This window comes from Lepisosteus platostomus, chromosome 18 (genome assembly GCF_059453375.1).
Source record: "Lepisosteus platostomus isolate fLepPlt1 chromosome 18, fLepPlt1.hap1, whole genome shotgun sequence".
Classification (NCBI taxonomy): domain Eukaryota; kingdom Metazoa; phylum Chordata; class Actinopteri; order Semionotiformes; family Lepisosteidae; genus Lepisosteus; species Lepisosteus platostomus.
Window position 1 is genome coordinate 10,125,958 of NC_142628.1, and position 22,498 is coordinate 10,148,455.

The 22,498-nt window shown below is 34.6% G+C and overlaps 1 protein-coding gene across 5 annotated transcripts in view; it reads left to right on the forward strand.

Annotated features, from left to right (window-relative positions):
* The window catches only part of LOC148645638 (doublecortin domain-containing protein 1-like), a 108,762-nt gene that overhangs the window by 2,892 nt on the left and 83,372 nt on the right, over positions 1 to 22,498 (forward strand). For 4 of the 5 annotated variants that reach the window (XM_088611146.1, XM_088611145.1, XM_088611144.1 and 1 more), the window contains exons 2-9: positions 4,907 to 4,988; positions 6,450 to 6,642; positions 8,664 to 8,936; positions 9,646 to 9,772; positions 10,736 to 10,898; positions 15,593 to 15,798; positions 18,152 to 18,245; positions 22,034 to 22,200. In XM_088611146.1, the coding sequence (XP_088467272.1) occupies positions 6,452 to 6,642; positions 8,664 to 8,936; positions 9,646 to 9,772; positions 10,736 to 10,898; positions 15,593 to 15,798; positions 18,152 to 18,245; positions 22,034 to 22,200 (1,221 nt within the window). In that variant the 5' untranslated portion in view covers positions 4,907 to 4,988; positions 6,450 to 6,451. Of the gene's footprint in view, positions 1 to 4,906; positions 4,989 to 6,449; positions 6,643 to 8,663; positions 8,937 to 9,645; positions 9,773 to 10,735; positions 10,899 to 12,086; positions 12,154 to 15,592; positions 15,799 to 18,151; positions 18,246 to 22,033; positions 22,201 to 22,498 lie in introns of those variants that run through there. The other variant, XM_088611148.1, reaches the window with a different exon arrangement.

Genomic DNA, 22,498 nt, shown 5'->3' on the forward strand with positions numbered 1-22,498 from the left:
TTCTTACACTTTTAACATTTAATTTATCAAGAGTTTATAATGATGTAATCAGAATGATCATATTTAAAAGCAAACAACAAAAGGCAAGCATATTTTTATTGTGAAATATGTCTTATTTGTTAATTGTGTGGGGATTAGTTGGAAAGATCTTTGGTGTCATAAAAAATTGCTGCAAACGCACCTCTAGTGGAGTCTTTTGTAGCTCATTAGCAATTTCTTTAATGAGCATTTTGATAGATAGTTCATGTAACAGACAAGTGACAGATTGTTTGCCTTTAATTATTTCCCTGTTTCAGACGTATTGCAAAGCAATTAGAAATCTGACAGCATATTCACTGTGCATTGCCGATCATCTGAAGTGACGAGGAGTGAGAGGTGATGAATATTAAGTGTGTAATTTTTTTGTAGATTATCATGAATAATTGACTGTACATATTGTATAATGAAGTTATGACTTTGTTCCTGTTTATTGAAAAAGCTTGTATTTCTTATTCAGTTTTTTTTCTTAGTTTTTAACGCTTTATAAAGCTCAAGACAACTTCATCCTTTGCTTTAAGACTGCGGAGTCTGTCACCATAGTTTGTCCAAGGCAAACAATAAAGTTGAGAGATGGTGCAATGATGATAGTAGAGATTCTCAGTTCTGTAGTTCTGTAGAGTTTGGTCAGCTGAAGTTAATGCTGTGGTATAAAAAGGGTTACACAACCAAAGCACACACCACTATTCACTGTAAGACCTTCATGCTTGCTCTGCTATAACTGCATTTCCTTCCCAGACAAGTTCCAGCACTTTTAGACATATTTTTTTATTAAATTTAGAAGTTAAAACACATGTCAAATAAGTTAGAGTTCAGATATTAAGATTTATTATTTTCTGTCTGGTAGTTTTCTGTTGATCTAACACTTTATGTATGTCATGAAAATAATGCAGACCCTAAGGCATTTAAAGGCAGACACATAGTCCAGAGATTATAACATCACAGCAAGCTGGTACTCTATTTTCTGGATGGATGGCGAACCTTAAGAGCTACTCAATGTTGTTTTGTGTCACTTTGATTACTTGTCAGGGTAAACGTCTCCAAAACACTTCAAGACATTAGAGGAGCCTTAAGTCTGATGAAGTGCACATAAACACGATGGATCATCAGTGTTTCACAGTTTACATTGGCAACATCTGCATGAAAAATGCAATTATCATCTGAACTATGGGGTGCACATGGCATACATTTATCTGGAGATGAAGCTGAAATGTTTCTGGGCTCCACGTCTTTTATGTGGTACTGTTGCATTTTGATGAAAGCCTTTAACAGTCTCATGATTTAAAGGAGGCTATTTTACTCAGTATTGCTTCCAATGCTGTCAGTTCATTGCATATTCTTCATATTCTTTTCATTGTAGGGAACATACTGCACACAGTTATGGATTGTAGACTGGATAAGCAATGAATCAATGGCCAACAAATGAATGAAAGAACTACAGTAGATAACCATCCAAGATAAATTAAACTTTGTTTTGCATAGATATACTGTACTTACCAATATTTTTACTTTGTTCCTCATTTACGCAGTTTTTTTAAGATCTCTATCTTAAAAACAGTTTTATATTTTTTCATGCATCTAATACAAGGTCGATACATGCTTATACCAGTTTTAAACTTTTGCTATCTTCATAATACTGTGGTGAATATATTAAGATTGCATTCAAACTTCTCATCTGCAGTCTGTAGAGTTAGAAAGACGTTTTTATCATGCACATTGTGTTTAAGTTTTCTCATTATTCACTCATAATTATGTAAACATACCTCTTTTATTGTTTACAATAGTAATTAAGTTCCTACAATAACAAATAAAGTTGTGCAATACCAATTGTAATAATTTGAATGAATAAATGATTTATTTTATATTTCTTCTACAGACTACTTTGCATTTTGTAAACTTTCAAAATATATTTTATGACTGAGCAAAAGAGCTTAGCTTGTGATTCTACTTACATTAACAACTTTACGTACAGTAACTTCTAACTGTTCTTATTGTTGTAAGACGTCAAACTCTATACTTTAGAAAAAGTTCCATGAATAATACAATGCACAATGGAAATTTTGACCTCCCTATGTAACTGTGTTTCCCGAGGCAAGGCAAGTTTTCTATTCACTTTCCAGTTGTGTTTTTTCCTGCAAAGTACTTTTCTTGATAATCTTCACCCATCTTTACACTAAAAGTTACAAAAACGTTAAGCACCAATGAATACTATATGTTTTATTGGATAATTTCAAAAGTACATTTTTCAACTTTTCAAATTGCATATCAAATAAACTGAATTTCAAACATATTCTCTGTGATATGCTTAGGTTTTTCTTATGTACATATGTACACAGTTACATAGGGAGTATCATAGGGAGTAATCTACCTAATTTAAACATGAATTGTTGCATTGTCACTTCACACACTGTAGCTACATTTCATTTTTAATAAAATAAAATATTTATATGAATATAAATAATATTATTATATATAAATATTCATTGTATAATAATATTAATAATATATATGAATATGATCTTTGTGGCTTTTTTGTAATTAAATAATATAGATTGAGATGGAATTTACAGATTCATCCCTGGAATAAGCAAATAAAAAGCTATAAAGCAATGGTTCAAATTGAAAAGCATACAGAGAAAGAAAACCGTGTAAAAAATGAATTAGAAAGAATAGGATCCAGTTAAAGGAAATGTGTTAAATTAACTATAATCACAGCTAAAAAGAATACAAAGGCCAAGGAGGAAATTGAAATGAATATTACATTGAGCATAATAATGTTTTTGTCAACCTGACAAAACCATAGAAATTGTAAAGGATAAAGCACATTCTTATAGCAAAGGATAAAAATGTAACACTAAGGTGATGAAAGGGAAGTGTATTACAAATACATTACAAATAAGTGTATTACAAATAATAGTATAGAGGTATCACAGTTACTAAAAGCTTCAGCTAAAAGCTTCAGGGCTTGATTCCTCCAATTGTAACCTACTTAAAGAACCAAGAGACATCATGCATATTTAGCAAAACCTTTCAACAGATCCTTGAGACAGAGGTCACCCCTATTGAATAAGCATCTCTAATACAGCACCCATTCATAAAAAGAATGATAAAACTGAAGTTTATTACATGTCAGGTTATGGAAATGATTAATCACACTAAACTTAATAGGTTTCTAGGGGATGAAACTCCTATTTAATCTTTAGAAAATGTAGATTCTAGTGAAATGGCTTGTGAGAATTATTACAGAAGTTACTGTATGGATGCAAACACAATCTTAATTCTTAAACTGCAGGCAGTAGACATTAAAGGAAATGTATTTGCATCACAGGAGCTGGTTGGTACTGTATAAAGGCTAAAGGAATAATAGTAGTTAAAGTCAGATAATAGTTCCTTTAACCAATTTCTATTGAGAAGGACGTATAGTTAAGTACACAATGCTCAGAATAGGGTGATGCAATTCCTGGTGTACCAGGATCTGAATTAAGGTGTGCTATACTATAGAACTGTACTATAGAATTTACATAGAAAATTCAAAAAGATTTGGACAGATTTTCAAGACATCCGACAGATGACCATTAAATTAGATAAATACAGAGTGTTAATTGCAGGTACTGTTGCTCCGGAATCAGTACATAGAAGAGAACATGGAAGTACAGAGGAGTAGATAGAAAGGGCTGGAAGGAACGTCGTCCTCTGACAGGCCAAGATAACTCTCAGTGTTTTTAAGCCTGAAGCAGAGAGAGACTATGAGAAACACTGATTCATTTTATTCAGCTGTAAATCACAAAGATGCCCAGAAAATGTCTCTAATTGTGAGTCTTAACATTGGATAAAGGATTTTTTTTGGTGAAAATCTCAATTGTGGGATTTTTGTTATAAAATTCAGATTAAGTAGAAATAGCACAAAAGTGGATTTATCTTTTTTTTCTAATAGTTGTAGTGTAATTCAAATTGCTAATGATTGCTGTGTTAATTACTAATTAGCATCTGAAAGAAATAGAATTGTGCTAACTCTAATTAGAAGAATGTAAGAGTTAAAGAAGCACTTAAATAATTTAATCATAATGTAGCCATTAACAGTGTCTTAGATTTCTTCAACTATTTTTTTTCACAGTATGTTATCAGATCTTCTGGATTTATGAAGTGACCCCAAAAATATTTAAGTGTAGGTTTAATGGAGTGAAAACAGATTTTGTTTTTTTTTCTTTGTTTTGTATGTGTGGTCTAATTAGTGAAGGGAATCAATCCCATACAGTACTGGAATTCTAATTAAAAAGTAAATTAATTGTGTGTTGAGTAAAAACATGATTTTTGGGAAATTTTCACAATGAAGTAGGTGTTGATAAAATCTAAGGATTTTGGTGCTCAAAGTGTTCTAATTTTGTAGTGTGTTTCCTTTTTCTAAGAATTAGACCTAGTGAATACCAATTATAAATGTGAAACACACAACTAAGCTTCAGTGTGCTTAGTGTTGAATTGTTTTAATTATTGAAATTTCTGTCAGGTTTAAAATTGAATGATCAACTTCCAACAATTTAAAGGGAGCCTAATCCATAATATAATCCTTCATTTTTTGTAACCTCTTCTTTATTTCCTTCTTGTTTTTATACACTACTATATGATATTAATTGGAATTCTCAAGTGTTATCTTACGCTGTAAGTAAAGCGGAGGGTATGAAATTAAAGGAAAGGAACCAGAAAGGTATCACTTACAGATGTTCTGTGTCTGCATTGCTGGTTAAAATTAAAGAAATGTAAAAGGTGTTATTTTACAGCACATCACGCATTTTCCGTGTCTTAATTTGTGAAATTGTTCAGTGAGCGAATGAAATGCAGATTCAAGAAAGGTGTTTCTCTACTCAATTGTCAGGTAGTTCTCAAGGTGACCTTCCCTCAGAGTGAAGGATAGCAGCTCTTATTGATTTTCGGGAGCAGATGCGTGGGATGTCAGAGTGAGTAGCCAAGCCTTTTGTTGCCAAGCTCTGATTAAATAAAATATACTTAATTTTGTTTAAATAAGTATCATTAATAATCCTTTTGCCAACCACTTTTTACACCTTAATATTTTTATCCAAGTGATATTAAATTTGTATGACATTTTAAATCAAGACAAGATAAAGTATCTTAAAAAAACTGTGATTTTGGTAATTGCAGTGTATGATGCTGCATTAACTTTGAAAGTAATAGCTATGGTCATTCTGTAATATTGGAACTAATGATACAGTGTACTGTACATCTACAGCATGCTCAGACTGAAGAGTTAGTTTTAGGTTTCTCTCAGTGTTCTTCATGTTTTGTGTGTCTATTTTGTGTGGGGAGAGAAGCATACCTGCTCTTTTTTTCACCTGAACTTTCACTTATAGTACATAATTTAACTCTTAATTGACCTAATATTAGAAATAGTTTGAAGCCTTTAATTGTTTTCATTCTCTGAACGTGTTGGAATTGCATTTTAACTATTAGGTTTTTATAAATAAAAAGTTATTTCTTTAAGCTTCTCAGTAGAAGTAAACAAATTGAAAAGGCTCCATCCAAGCAAATTGCTAATTTAATTATGAATTCAATTAAATAAAGATCATGACTGGAACCAAAATCAGTAAGTGTCTATGTCCAGAGTCAGGAACTATGTTTGATGAATGGTACCGTATTGCAACATGGCTTCTGAAATAAATGAATGAAGACCATTGTTGATCGCTATGCATCTTCTCATCTCACCATTGCACATGACCATTTTTCTATTCACGTTTTTTCAGTCTTCAGAGACTAAGATGTTGTATGCACTTCAATGTGGTCTACCTTGAACTGCCTGTTCTTATCTGTGTTGGAATTACTGTAGATATGTCATGTTAAAGTGTTACATAAGGTTGCACACAGCCTGTTCCTATAGGAATGAAAAGAAAGGGAAACTGGGTTAAGAGTTTGATTTGACACAGTCCAGAACAGAGCTCTTGTCTAAGAGCAGCCAGAGCCTATTTGTCTTCATATTGTGTCTGCTAAGTAAGGTGTACAGTTAGGCAATCATAGTTGATAATTATTTTGTTCTCCTAAGCCCTTTTAATGTCATGAAGTCAATGTTGCATTTCAAGTCAGAATTAAAAAAATGTGTGTGGTGGTGCATGACCTAACTGCAGTCTGCTGTTTTTGGGAGCTGAGGCACAGAAGATGAGTTTATATATGAGTTATATGCTACGAACTGTATTTTGCTCTGAACTGCACTCTTAACACTTTTCAGGCATCATTGGGTGGAATAAATTAACTAAATAATAACCAAACATGAAAAGCTTGTTATCATGATGCACGTACAGTAGAGCAATAGTGCATGGTGTTTAGATCTAATTTTATGATTTGTACATGAGGACACATTACCTCTTTCTGAATGTAATAACAGTTTTCCAATTGTCTTCTTTGGGAAGAGATGGCAAGTGTAAGGAGACCAGCAAGTTCCAGCACAACTGACAGCAAGACTTCTGGGAAGACTGAAGGGAGCAGAAGATCATGCAGTGCTTCCCCTGGCTCCCTCCAGAGCAGTCTTGAAGACCTGTTAGTGCAGAAGTACAATGAAAGGTTTAATACAACCTTAACATCTACGGCCTGTCATCTTCCCAGGTAAGCAATAACTTTACTGAGCATGGCCTGAACTCCAAAGCAAGGCCTGGCCTGTGACAGGTAGCTTGAAAGGAAATATACCATTAAATTGGAATAGTTATACACCATTCTAAGCATGAAGTTTTGTAAAGTTTCCTTCAACACAATATTCTACAATATAATAAATATTCTAAATCTTGCTGATTTAATCTACATTTTGTTGCTTTGTATTGTATTTAAAGCTTATTCTTGGTTTATTCTGTGAGAAGTATTTTTTTCATTACTTAATATTAAGGTTTCTTCTTCTTTCATTGTATAAATATATAAAGATCTTTGAGGACTCCCAAATTGACTATTAATGCTAAATATCTTTTGCTACTTGAAATACTGTAAATGTTGTTGTGCATTTATTATTAACATATTATTTAGTTATTGGATTATATATTTAAAAAAATAAAAGACAACTGTCTTACTTATAGATCTGTCTTACGCTTACAGATCACAATTGTTTTGATAGATCACAAATCTTTTCCCCTTCTGAGGCATGAGGCTTTGTTGTGATAGCTTTAACTAGTTAAAATCAAGTATTAACAAGTGTTGGCTTTTAAAAATACTCTAGTTCACTAAATTCATAGTACTCTACATAGATACATAGAGGATAGATGGAGCTAAAGAATAAACCATTTAAGATCCCATTCTTAGAGTTAAGTACTAACCACTTGTAATTCAAGTATACCGCACAGCTTTGTTCCTTATCATCCATTGTTCGTGCCTTCTATGTATGCCCCTCACCCAGTCTGATTAGAGTTCCCCTACTGGCATAAGAAAAAAACATTTCTGTTTCTTTACAAAGATCAAGGAACCGAGTGCCTTGGATGTGTGCCAGATGTGTGTGTATTTGCGTCTGTGATTGATTATTCTTACAGTAACATTTTTCAAAGAACTCTAAGAAGGTTAACTACTGCCAATGTGCATTAAAAATGTATTAGAGTAGGAGGAAAAAGGCAAGATATTTTTTTAAAAAGCACTTGTTGAAAGGGTCCTTGTACCATGTCAGTGTTACTATGCCATGTCAGTATTACACTGGCTGTCAGAAGAAGAAATAAAGAATACATCTGAATAATAGTGGATTAAAGAGTTATGTCACAGCTTGATCCATGGTACACATAAAAGTATTACCAGCCAATGCAAATTCATCACAATAGTTTTTGCAGAGTGGAAACAAGGAAGAAGGGACTGTTTGACCGACAGTAGTCTGGCAGTGAGCCATAGTAAAGCTAAACCCCTGCCAACTGTTATTATCCTAGGGGTGAATTCACTACTAATATACTGTGTGATAGGCTAGAACCGCATACTTCTCGTTGAAGCACGGCTTGTCTGAGTAGCAGCATTTTTCACTTTTGAATAGGATTGTTGGCCTCATGGGGACTGGTGTCTAAGAGTATGGAAAATGACTAGATTGGTGAGGATTCTGTTAACGCTCAACTGTTTTGACACTACATAAAAGAAAAATATTTACTGAACTCCAGTTACAAACCAGACAGAATAAAGAGCCTATACAAGTAGTTCATCTTAGGGTTTTTTTCAGAATATATTGTGTACATAAAATCCTCACTAAATAATCTTGAAATACATAAAAAACTCAAGGTTACAACAGTGCAATTGGAATTTGTAAAATATTCAAGTTTTGATATTCTATATTCTTTTCAATAATCATTATAAAAACTCAATTTCTGTTAACATTAATCATTAATTTATGTGTCTGCAAATTGTATATAACCTATCATATTTGTTAACTACATACCAGTTTTTAATTTGTTCATAGGACAAATAAAGAGTAGATGAAATACTAATATATTCATCATACAAGACACTCTATTACACTCTATTGCTGATCTTTAAGGAAACAGCTTTTAACCATGATTTAATACAGCACATGGTAGATTTGAAAACCTACAGTATAACCCTTGTTTATTATTACATCAAAATGTATTGGTACTGGCTTTTGAATTAAACTACTATTATTATCTTTATATCTGCAGGAAATTCCTATCTCCTTATGAAAGCAAGACCTTAAAGGAGTGTAAAAAAAGAAGACATTCAGCACATCTTTCTCTAGGCTCTCGCCCACTTTCCACAGCGTTTGCAAAGGGGTCACAGTCTCGAGATTGCCACTCAGATGAAAACAGTTCAGTCAAAAGCAATGAGGGAGCATCAGAGTGCAACAGCAGTACATCAAACAGTATAAACAGGACAGGGCCCATATTGCCTTCCAAAGGCAAGAGACCTTTCAGTGCTCCTGGATCTCAGCTCAGGTAACCACAATAATTCCTTCTGTGTCATACACAGCTGGCCCTGAAGATGCATTTTCTTACCTGTCCATTGTTACGCAGTTTTTTAATAAAGAAAGGAATGCGTAAATAAGAAGTTCAACTAGTGCTGTATGTATCTTTAATTCCCCTTTTATTTTCATTTCATGAAATGCTGCCTTGGAACTTCAGCCATAGCAGAAACAGTATAAGCTATTCATTCGTAGCTACAGTACTTGTATGTAAGAGGAAAATTATTCTTGACTAGAATGGCTAAGGTGCAATGCTAATGCTAATTAATTTTTTAACACGCTGTTAAAATTCACGATCCACACAGAAAACAAGTAAACTTGACCTCTTAATGTACAGATCATTCTAAAAATAAATCTTCTCAACGTATTTGGTGTTCCACCTTTCAAAGTACTGTACTGTTCATACAAAACTGTACTTGGTAATCATCTAGAAGCTAGAATATTGTAAATATAATTGTTAAAATCCATTAAAATTAATAGTTTTGATGAAAGGTAATGAATAGCTTCAGGATTATATTCTAAGATGTATTTGATAGGCAATGTACCTGAATATAATTTTAAATATTTGTCTTCATATTCAGTAGCATTTTACCTATTACCTGTAATTCCTATATTTATGTCAAAGATGTATACAGCTCATATGCATGCATGCAATTATTTGTGGGTTTTTTTTTCCACTGAAGGAGGTCACTTCATTTTTCAAGAAAGTCTCCAGTCTTTAAGTATAAGCCTTGGATAATTAGAGTAATTGCTTACAAGAATGGATCAAGATGTACCTTTGCCAGAGTCACTGCCCCCAACATGAATATGGTAATCTTATAATTTTCTCTTTTCCAACCCTCTGTGGAACTGGAGCCACGGTTGTCTTATGTGGATGCCATTGGCGAGTTCATGCCTCAGATGTTCTGTTTGTTCATGTTAGAAGAATAAGATGGCCAAAGCAGTACTTGGGTATTGTTTTCTTGTAACTGTAATCTTAGCATTATGTGTTATTGCGTTGTCCTGCTATAACATCAATACTTCTGGAATGACTTCATCAAGGTATTGCTGAACATTAAGGAGTCATCACCAAAGACATTCTGATAAAGGGTGATTCCTCTCCATATAATCACCCTTCCATAGCTCCACAGTGGATTGTCTTGAATGTCAGAATAATGCTTATCACTTTGTCTCCAGACATGTTGCATTTAGTCAGATTTGTCAAGGATAAAATGCAAATATTCCACCAGTCTCTACATCCACCTTAGGCCCACAAAAGACAGAGATTTAATCTCTCAGCAGACAATGTTTGACAACGTGGCTAACATTTTAATGCAGGCAGCAACCTTCAATCATTGTGCGAAAAGAGGGATTGTATCTGGATTTTGTTTGTGCTGTTGCCTCTGCTATTTAAAAATGATTATGCAGATGGATCTGACTCATGATGCAGTACAAATGTCTAATATGGAATGTGAATGTGAATTTATCTACCCATATACAGTAATATTAGCACTATGCACCAAACATATACGTTTGCATTTATTTTTGTGTTTTAGGCTAAATGTTTTAGGAGATGAGCTGTCATGTTTCTTGCACTTATTGCAGAAATTAATAAAATTCAGTAACGTCATTTACAGTATAAACAGCATCAGCTGAATGAAATTTCAAGACATTTACAGCTACCTGTATATTAGCCATAGCTATATTGTAGATGATACTTGTGCATTTTTGCTATTGAGCCCCTAATTATTGTATATAATCCTTCCATCTCCTTACCTCTTGTTTGGTTTGCAGTTGTTGGAAGAATGCACCATTAAGCTCAAGCTGAACACTGCAGCCCGGCGGGTTTTTCTGGCAAATGGTGAAGAAGCTTTTGAACCAAAAGACATTCCTCATGATGCCGATGTTTATATTTCATCTGGCGAAGTGTTTGTGGACCCATTTAAAGAAGTGAAAGGTACCAAAATCACTCCAAATCAGACGTGATGCATGAGCCGAGCTCATTACCACGCCACATTGCATACCTCAGCAAAATGAATGTTTACTCATTTACAGCTCAGTAAAAAGATAATGTGCTTAATGAAAGAAACATCTACTGACAGCTTTGTTTAATGCTCTTTATTAGCATCAGTGCTTAATTTAATTTGGATCTAAATGGACATTAGGGAGTCTGCAGGAGGTTAAACATGGAAAAGATAATAAATTAAGTCAGAGATTTATTGAATCTTTCTATTAGTTTAGGTGACATTAAACAGACTCAACCCATTATGTTTATTATATAATCCTGGCAACTCTGAGTCAAGCCTCAACAATTCACTGACTTTAGCGCCTAAAATAATTTGTAATTTAAAGAAAAAAATAACCCATACCTAGCTGATGATAAGCTGCTTTAAATTAATGTTTATTCATTTAGCATTGTTTAAAGTTTCATCATTTTGACTCCAGAGCTATGTCATCTCTTTCAATGTTACATAACTCACATAATGTAATGCTTTCTAAAACAATAATTATCTCATTCAAATAATATTCACCTTATACTGAACTGAACACCTTATAACCTAAAATTAATTTGAAACAGATTATCATCATTAGAGATTAGGATATTTATCTATTAATAAAGAGTAATACGAAAAAAAAAAGTGAAAAGTTTATTCCACTTTGGAACCATACAGTATGTGTTCCATATAACCCTAAAAACTAAACATTTGTTTGTTATTTATTACTATTTTATATGCATTAATCTGTATTGTATTTATTAGTTGGAATATCCATTGAATGTTTGACAAGTTGAAATGTTTCTAAATGAGTCCTATGACACTATCATAATATCCTCTTCATATTGTTGGAATGGCACCTTTATGAGCAATGCACATGCTGAGTTTTGTAAATAATTGTACAATTGTTAAGTTTATTTATGAATACTTTTTCTGAAGCCAAGTTCAGGGTAGGAACTTCTGTGCTTCAGCTGTGTTACTTTGGCTGGGTTTCATGGCGACATGCACTGCTGTTCTTTCAGCACCAAAATGTTGGCATGCCGCACTAGAATTTCATACTGGCTCTTGCTGGATCAGCAAGCTTAACCCACTAAAATCTGGTGCTGTGCGATGGTTTTTGACTGATAATCAATCTTTGTGCTGCTCGACAGTTGTCGCTGGGACATAAAGTGGAGCAGGTGGCAGATGGGCCTTGTCTGTTGAGACCAAAACTACTAGGTGAGCTCTGAGCAGAGCACAGTGTAGGTTAGAATGAGGAAATTAGCATTCTTAAAATTTGTGTAAAGGAAGGATGCTACACTTTCACATGCAGTGGGTATATGTTAAGGAATAACTTTTAATGTTCAAATAAATACAGCATTTTATTTGAGATAAAAAAGACCCTAAATCTGCTTCCTTTTTTGTAAAGCAGTTATCGTAAGGATTATCTCACACTATGATTAATTTCACAATTTTAATCAGATTTTAACATTTTAATTGCAATTTTGATATGTTGTACAGTTTTCATTTGAGATTACTATTAATATTGAAAGGATTTCTACAATATAATATTTGCACACAAATGGAGGGCTAAAACACTTTTTTGCAGCCCACAGAACTTAACAAATATACTTATCTCATTTGTGACTTGACAAAAAGTATGAAAACTTCGAATGACTTATGTGGCATGTCTAAGAAATGTGATACCTGTCAAAAAAGTTTTCCAGTGTCTTCTAAGTGAGTTGATGTGTTTTGACAAGTTCTGATTGATAAAGAGAGGTGTGATCTACGGACGTTACCCGTCATCTGTTTTGTAGGAGTATGTGTCAATGAAATTATGTATTTACATCTTTCTAATTGCTGACTGATTTAGACATTCAGGATACTAGTCAAGGAGCCAGGTAGCACTGTAACACTCCTAACTTCATGCACAGCAAAACTTAATTGCTCTGTCATTTTCTGTATTTCACGAAGAGCAGAAACCCTTCTGTTAAATGAAGCATGCTTTGCCTACGTTGTATAGCAAATGTTCTCAGGAATGTTTTCTAATTTTCAACAGGCTGTAAGGTAAGGTGAGACTTTCTGGTGTATTATTTAACCCATTAATTGCACAGTAGTAAAGAGGAATTCTTTTTTTCTGTGGTGCTGAATTTGGCTCTCCTATTTGCCGTTTAAAGGCACATTAAACTCAGAAAAAAAACATTTGTAATATACCTATAATTCATTCTCATCTTTTGCTTAATACTATTACATTTGTAAAACAAAAAAGTAATGCATCTTCAAGAGCTTAGTCTTTTTTAATATATCATGAGAAAAATTAAATGTGCTGCCATGAATGATAATTTAAATAGAAGACAAATGAAAAACTTTGAAAAGTAAATGTGAACTCCTTCAAAGTGAAGGTGAATAGCTTAGAAACGCAATGCAGAATGTTGTAGATATCATCACATTAGTTATGGGATTTATCTGCCTGCCCTACTTTAGAAATATGTTGTTGAATGATTGATAGTGTCGTTTTCCTGGTGTATGCATATTTGATCAGCATTTGGTTAACATCGGTGATAATACATTTTGAGAAAAATACATGAATGAATATAATATTGGATTACTTATATTGTAATTATAGATTAAGCACAATAGTGAACTATATTACACCAATCTTATTATAAATAATAGAAAACTGCCAAATACAAGACTAATGTCTGGGGGAAAATATCTTTCAAATTATTTTCTACTTATTTTTTTAATTGAGTGAATTGAAAGATTTATGAGAACTTTTTTAATATATTAATTTTGAAGCAGAAAATTTATTGGCAGATCCTCCTACATATTCCAGTGTTAGAGATTATATCTTTCGTGACATTTGAAGACTGTGTTGAAAGGTGAAGTGCTTAATCAGGACATTAGTAATGGTTTAAGGGAAAGTTCTGACAGAGGAATCTTCCTCCTGAGTGGCCCTCCTAACCCTGTGTACCAAGCTGCACTCTGCAGCACAGACCTGTCTTGTCACGGGTGCGGTGAATTCACCAATGAAAGCATTTCAGAAATGCACTGTTCCTCTTCTAAGAATACAGACAAAACAGTAAGACAGGGTGATTGGCATAGCAAATTAGCTGTTCATAATTTATGTCAATGCTACAACAAGGCATGTATATGACAAGATGTCAGAGTAAGGTTATTAAATTCAACATTTTCATAAACAAGCCCAAGGCTTCAAACAACAATGCTGGTCTTGCTTGAGACCAGGTTGTGTTTATTTGTTTTATTTTTCAATAGATGCCAAGTGGAGATGTATTAAATTAAAATAATAATAATGTCAGCACTATTTTCTAAACAGCGATAATCTGGTTTAGATCATTGCAAGATTATCTTCTTTTTTAGGTTCAAGACCAATGAATTTTATCATGTCTGTAATTTTATTCAAAGGGTATTAAAAGTAGGAATACAATTCAATGTTTGTTTTGAATTTACTCAGAGTAAAGTGAAATACTATTATCAGTTCCTCTGTTGAAGACATCAAGAATAACAGCAGCTTTTTCCAGTTTGTAGAAAATAAATGTTATTATTGTGTTTGATTTGAACCAGGTGTGGTTGACCAGCCAATTTGGAAAACCTATCTGATACGAAAGAAACAGAAATGCCTTTTTTACTCCTTATTCAAAATTGAGATATTACATTAACATTGGTGCAAATACTAAATGTGTAAGTTCTTATTTAGAGGTTAGACCTGAACAATGAAAATCCAAGTAATATTTATTTGCTATTATGAAAACTTAATTAACTTACAGGATTAGATAACAAACAGGATTCAGTTCTTAGCAGGTGTAAAACAATACACAACACATTGCCATTAGCAGACATGAAAAAGCACAGTCTGATTTCAATACTACAGTCCCAAGTATGTTCATTTTCAAGCCATTTTCATTTTTATTATGGAATAAGTAGAGGTTGATAATGCACTGAAAAGCAGAAAAGGAGAAGAAAACCAAGGTTTCAGTTGTGGAACCTTCTTTGGCCTTTTTCAGGTCTTCACATGCCTGAAAAAGTTGCCACAGCCGAAACCCTATTATCTTCCTCACGACTTTCAGTGTGAAATTAACATCTAATGTACTTGATTCTTTGTATCTTGCAGGCCGACTATCTATATTTTCATTTTGTTCCATTCAATGAAAAAAGAAATTAGGTACGCCAAAAATATTTTAGAAATGATTTGAGTAGATGTACCAGTCAGTCCTACATAAGATGTGAACTTAATCAAAATAAACTCTATACTTATGAAACTCTATACATATGAAAAGTTGGAATATTTTGACTTTAAGTGTATACTTCTTATGAGCCAGCAGAATGAAAAAGGGGTCAAAAGAAATGGCAGTGTGGGTGAGTAACTAAATAATCAGCTGATTAGTGAGAGAGGCATGCTAAGGTGAATTTTAATTATGGCTAAATTGTGGTATTACTCTTTCATACCCTGAACATCTGCTCCCTTCAGGAACAATGATTTATGCCCGCTATCAGCACGGCCAGCTTGCTACAGCTTATGTTGTGCTTAGTGGGAGCTGATGGTAGTATTTTGATGATATGCACATAGATGTGGAGTATGGCCAATGTATGTTAAAACGGGAGGGGGATGGGTACTTCAGTTTCTCTAGCCAAATATTGACTTTACCTTTTCTTCCAGACCATCTGTCATTGGCCAAGGAGGCTAGTTGGACGATGAACGGCGTGGTGCTCCCTAATGATGCCAAACGTGGAAAAACCAAAGTCAGCCTCTCGCAGCGTTTGAGACGACTGAGTGAGAAGACAGCCATGAGGGTTCTAGTATTTAAGAACGGAACGGGGAGGACTGGTTATGAGGTCACCTCTGCGAAGGATCAGATGGAAAAGGTAAAACAGTGGGTTCAAACATTCTTACTTGGAATGCTCTGTGTTATTCTGGAGAAGTAACTCAGGTGTAGACTGACATTCACCTTGACAAGAGTTTTTTTTTTATATTGTATCAGAATTTTTTTCTTTTATTAGTCTTCAATGCACACTCAACAACAATCATTTTTGCTACTTTAAAATAACAACACACAAAACATGTTCTCATTTTACATTTCTAAGAGCAATTACTGAAAATAACAAGTGAATACAACACATAAGAAACAGGAGAATGCATAATCAGTTAATATAAAAAGATTCTTCAAAATGAATCACAGAGATTGGGTTTTTCTACAGTGTCTTGGAGCTATTACTGAAGCTGTCAGTTTTGGAACAATAAATACTAGATCTGAGTTAAAATAACCTGAACAACAAGTAGCATTAGGTCAGCTGCCTGTTGGAATGTAAAAAGTGAACTTAAGTCTATCTTCTTTAAAATCTACTAAATTGTAAGTGTGCATTTCATTTTACTCACAGTATGCTTATGTTGGTGAAATAAGAAACTGTAGGATTCTTCTACTTTTCTTACTTCAGTGAGTATGAAGTGCACATTAATCTAATCTGAACTTAATCCTGGTCGATGAACCAGTGGAAATAAACCAACTGGAATTAACAGATCCCTTTTCCTTTGTGCCCCATTATGGAACTCTGCCTCCCTCGATTAGAAATTTCTGACACTCGCTCTGTTTAGAATCTGCCCCAGGCCATTGCATGACATTTTGAATTTAGCTTTGTTACATTTCTGATTTAATGTTTTCATTGTAATGGTTTACTGTAATATATGGTGATAGACCATGTATGTATTAAATATATCCATAAAACTCGAGAATGCACTGCCGTTAGGAACTGATCAAACTTTAAATATAAATTATATGTGTATGTATGTATATATCTGTATACAGTATATACAGTATAAATGCAGTCCCAGTATTGATTCTGGCTGTAGGGGGAACCAGTGCCACTCTTCTCATGGGCAAGTAATGGGATTGGGTGCCCAGCTCCCTTCCTCATTGAGAACAGACAAGGAAGAACCACAGACTTTGGCAGTATGAGTGCCATGCTCAAGCCACATGAGACATACAGTCCATTAAATACCAAATGTAAAGTGAATCATAATTAAATAAATTATTTACTTAAAATTACATATATTGAAATCTGGACATTAGAATGTATTGCACTTTACAAAGTGGTGACATATGGTGTACTGATTCCTGGGTTACCCTGCTGTGTATGGTTGGATACATTTATTCATAAATAAAGTTCCATGGTTTTCTCTCCAGAACCCTACAGATTTAAAGTCTATATTGATGAACGTAACTAGATTACTTAGTGTACTAAACTCTCTAGTAGTTTAAACAGACATGAATTTTGTGGTTCTCAAATATGTTACAAGTGTAAACATTTTCAGTCTATATTATAAAATCAACATTTAAAGAGAATTCAAGGAATAAGCAACTTTCTGATGATGGATGGACGATGGTTAGTTGAAGCTACTAGTTAATGAAGCACATTAAGCATGTTCAAATTAAAATGTATTTTGAAATGCATGCTAATGAAAAAAAAAGACTGAAAATACACGTTCATAATGAATATTATCATCGGAAGACAAGTGGAAGTCTTGCGAGGATTGAGCCTTTGACATTTCACACCACTTTCCCAACCTTTCTCAGTCAATTTTCAGATCCACTATTACATTTGTCCTTTGAGGGATTTCGAAGTCCTTGTTAAGCTTATTCAATGTTTGTATTAAAATTATGCAAAGAATGTACAGGCTTACTGTATATTTAATACAGTGATATGTTCAGTATTTTAAAATGCCACATTACTTTTTACTATCTACTTTCTATAAATTAAGTAGTTTTCTTCTAAGGAAGGTCATAAGTGCTCAATACAATCCATTCTAGAATTCCCCAAAATGGGACCATTCTCTTCATATGTATGATTTATTGGTGATGTTGCCTCTCATCCTATTTTTGGAAATGTTATGGATTTATTACAAAAATAAAGATGTGCCTTATTTGTGCAAAAAACACCATTAAATCTTGCATTTCTACATAGTCAAAGGCAATCGATCATCACCTGCTCAATCCTTTCATCTCTCTTTCTAGGTTGTGATTGCTAACAACTGTACATCAAGTTCAGACTGCTGAGGTGTCATATGTCACAAACTAACAAGTTGCTTAAATGTGATATTCAAATAGCTGACTAGCATTTAAATATGCATTTGTAAGAGAAAGCATCTAAACAATTTGGAGAGGATTTGCTTCACTTGTTTTTCATTCATCATTTGGTTTCATGCTTTCTTTTTCTCTTCTAGTTCCTAGATCTTTGTACTGAGAAGTTAAACCTCACGTCACCAGCGAAAGTCCTCTATGACTGGGGAGGAAATCGAATTGAAGACATCAGCCATAGTATGATTTATTTTCTTTTCCTCTTTTTAAGGCCTTGCTTCCGAAGCTTAAGCCTTGTGTATAATGCTATTTACTATAGAGAACCAAAGCTACAGAGTACTGTTAGTAAGGGGGCATTTATTATACACTGACATAATCAAACCATCTGAAAATAAACAACCAGAAGTGCATACATAAATTGACAGTATGCAGAACTGTCTCCTGGACGACAGCTTCCACATGTCCAGATCTCTCCTCCAAGCAGTGTTCCATGCGTGGGATGATGTTCATGGCCATGCCACTCCAAGTGTCAGGGGGAGAGGAGGTGATAACAGCTTCACTGTTTGCCTTCAAGTCATCACAAGAACATGTAGCATGGCCCTTGAAGGATCGCTCTGTCACTAAGAACACTAGGAAGGCATAATGTGACATGGCATGGCATAACACAGCTTGATAGATGGACCCCTGTTACGTCTTGATCCATAACTTCTTTAGTATCCAAGGAAGGTACAAGCTGCGTTGTGGTATTCAACCATTAGGTTACAAATTGTGAAGAGGTGCACTTTAGATCTTGTGGTTTGTTTTTTCATAGCTCCATGCGTATTTCACAGTTCTGTGGCACAACACCATAGAACTAATAGATATAGCATTAGAAATGTACAGAATTCTGGATTGAGTGTTGTTTTTTATACTTTATAGACAAAACTGTTTCTGGAAACCATCACCCTCGTGATAAAAAAAATGACATTGTAAACCTTTAATGTTTGCTTTCTAAATGAAAATGATCAAGATTTTATCAGATAAAACCTTATTTTAAAATAACTTTGTAGTATATCACTGAAGATAGGAATACAATGCCATGTAAGGTAGTCTGCCCTGCATTCAAAAACAGTTTAATACAAAATTGCTGTTATTGAGACAACTTTAATACGGTTTAAAGTACATATCATTTATTTTAGAGATATTCTGCCTGGGTGAGAAATTATTTTTTAGGTTACAGCCTGTGTAAAGGTTTATATCCTTCAAAAATAAAGGCTAATATTTAATCCATAGAAAACATTTCTAATAAAGCTCTCTGTTCTTACAACTATGCTGAAATTATGTGTTTTTGGTACACAAGTGTCTGAATGTCTATATTCGTTGTATACTAAATTGTTTATGATGTCAAAACCCCGTGTGTACCATGATTGTACGGTATGCTACATTCTAATGTCATCATCATAGCTTTAGACATTCAATAAATTCTGGAGGAGGTGTGTTTTACATGTTCTCTGAACAAGAAGAAAGTGGATGCAAAGACAAAATATGAGCAGTTCCTTTGCTAGTGTCCGTTCCTTCCCTGACACTCCAGTGCCACCCCCCAGTATTCACTGTCCGCAGCATGCAGCTACTGGGAGACAACTGTCTTTCACAGCATCAAGACAGAGAACAGCTCCAGAGGAAAGTGTGAATGCGATTATTGGCTGTAACTGCTTTAGAGAAAAAAAAGTTTCAATCCATAGATAAAGCTCTTTAAAATAAAAGCTGTATTGTTCCACAGTCTTTCTCTTTGCATTAGGTTCAAGTTTTCTTTTCAACTAAATCAGTCTTTTTTTCTTGATTGATTTGAGACCAAGATTACACAGTTCACGTATTGACCCAGGGATGCAAGCTTGAAAAACTCCACACTTTTTTGCTATTGCTCCTGAGGTTTGATAGGTAGTACCCTCCCATCAAAAACTATGAATTGATCTGAGAATCAAGCAGAAGAGCAAGGCAAAAATAACGCACATAGAAATTAGGTCTTATATTTTCTGCAGAGGGCGTGGGGGGTCACCATATGTATTAAAATGAGCTAGACTCCTTGAGGTTGTTTCACTGTAAAACCACCCACAATCTCCAGACCCATACAAACAGTGCAGCAACTGAGTCCTTGTAAGTTGTAAAAGATATTAACTATATTGGAAAAGCACCAAACATCCCATGCGACTGGGCCCCATTCAGAATCAGCCAGCGTATGATGAGTGGAGTGGTTTTGAATATCTCCTTTAGATCCCATGCTGTTCCAAGGCAGGCCCTGAACATGGTCGCTCTTGTTTCCACACACAGAACCTCTTCACTCTCAATTTAACCCGAAATCTGATGAACCCATTACTCTATACTTGATTTCATGGAACAAAGGGTAGATATAGTTACAAATGATCAATCATGAGGCGTGAACTGAGGCGGCAAGGCATTAACAATTCACACCATTTCAGTCCACTTGCCCAAGCAGAAGATCTGCCAGCATATTTAATGCATAACTATTTCACTCAATTTAAGGAAAGCATGACTCATGCTGCATTCTTTAAAGTAAGAAAGAATTACTCGATTGCGTGCCTACTGCCCATTTTAGTGCCAGAGTGCACCCACATATAAACAATTGAAGTAACCCAGGTGTTCACCAAAGGTCACAGTGAGAGGCTTCTGAATCTCCATTTATTGAGGTCCAAATAAATTACCCTAAGTAACGTTGTTTTTTTTTTCTGGGTAAAGCTGCGTTCCATTAGGTTGCATTGTGCAAATCAACATCTTGTTCTGCTGTGTTGTAATGTTGTAGACCCTGCAGGCGCAGGCTGTCAATTTAATGGGATCACTGAAAAGCAAAGCAGCTGTGAAAGATTGCTTTAAGTACGGCAATCGTGTGCTTGTCATTCCATTCAGCAGTAAAAAAACCCAAATTCAGATAGGCATCAATATTTAAGAAAATGACTGCTAAAATGTCCCCCTCATAAACACCCAAGGGACAAAATGATTTGATGGCCGATGTGTAAACAAAAGTATGAAGCGGCTGTTGAATTAATTTGAAATGCATTTTTAAGAAACCAATAATAGACTTTGAATTTTGAGTGGTCAAATGTTTGGGTTTACGAAGAGTTCTTCACTGTAAGGTATGTATAGTCTTTTTATGTATTGGGCATAGCTTTGAGTTTTGTTGATAATATTCTGCTGCATGATAATAGGTTCATATAACACAGTAGTCAACTAGTTTGGCCTAACAACCACAATGCCTGTATTATTGTGGTTGCAGCAACTAGTGTTAAGTTGTTGTTCTTGTTGTGGAATTTGTCATAGCAATTTCAGCAGAAAGGTCAATTACTCATTACTCTGATAACTAATGATGTGCTCTTTGTTGATATCAGGTCAAGTTCATTTTAAGCAACTACTGCGCAGGCTCAGAATAGCTGTTTTATATTTGTGTCTTTGTAAATGGTTGCTATTGAACCCATTGAAGTGGCTAATGTTAAGAAATGATAACATCCCCTCTGCTGTCACTGGTGGTTAAAATATTACAATAGATATGAAGGCTCTTTGTGGTATGTCTTTGGGATAGCTGAATATTCCTTCAAAGAATATGATTCTTTATAGCCTTTCCTTACTTTTTTTCTTCTTCTAACCTCTTTGGCAGGAGCCCGTCTATAGCTTCATGCAGTTTTATCAGAACAATGAAAGGAGGTTTCAGCAAGGCTGGTTCCAATTCATCTGTGATAAATGAGAAGATAAGGCAATCAGTGCACACCATGACACTGTGTGCAGCTAGTTAGGCACACTTCAAAACTATTCAGGTGTGCTTATGAATCCTACAGTTGGGGGGGCTTGCTATATATACACCCCTCATGGTGGCCACTAGTCATCTAGGAGTTTGTTCTTCTCAGAGCTTCCACAGGTCACACATAAATAATACATACCTAGAAAATGGGCCCAGAGCTGGTTTAAGAGCTCTTTTTCTAACAAGTGAAATTTGAGTCAGATGGGATTTATTATTTTTTTTTCCTCTTCTTCTTCTGCAGTTCCTTTCCTTGACAGCTGTCTGCAGAATTCCATCACACCTCTGCGAGGACCAGTCTGGGTCGCTAAGGGAGAGTTATTCAGTCCTACAGGAGCTAAACTCTACATCCAGGGAGTTTTGTGGGCCTTACATCAGAAACTGAAGCCTGCTAAGGACCAAATCAAACAGGTGAGTTGTTTGAAAAGGGGGCTATTGAAAAAAACAATTCATGTGCCTGTATTTTGAGGAGATTGATTGGCGTTCTGTCATTAAAAGAATGTGACACTTATTGCATGGGTTCCAGCACTCAGTGGGGGCCAGAACAGTTTCTCTGTGATCTCTGGGCCAACAATAATGATGCTAATTGTATCTGTCTTTCAGTATTTGATGTCATGTGTCTTGTCTTTTTTTCTCCTTTGCTACTGATGGAGCTCAGTCGATTCAGTTTTCACATGCACAGTTAGAATTTCAAGGCTTTTGTTTTTCT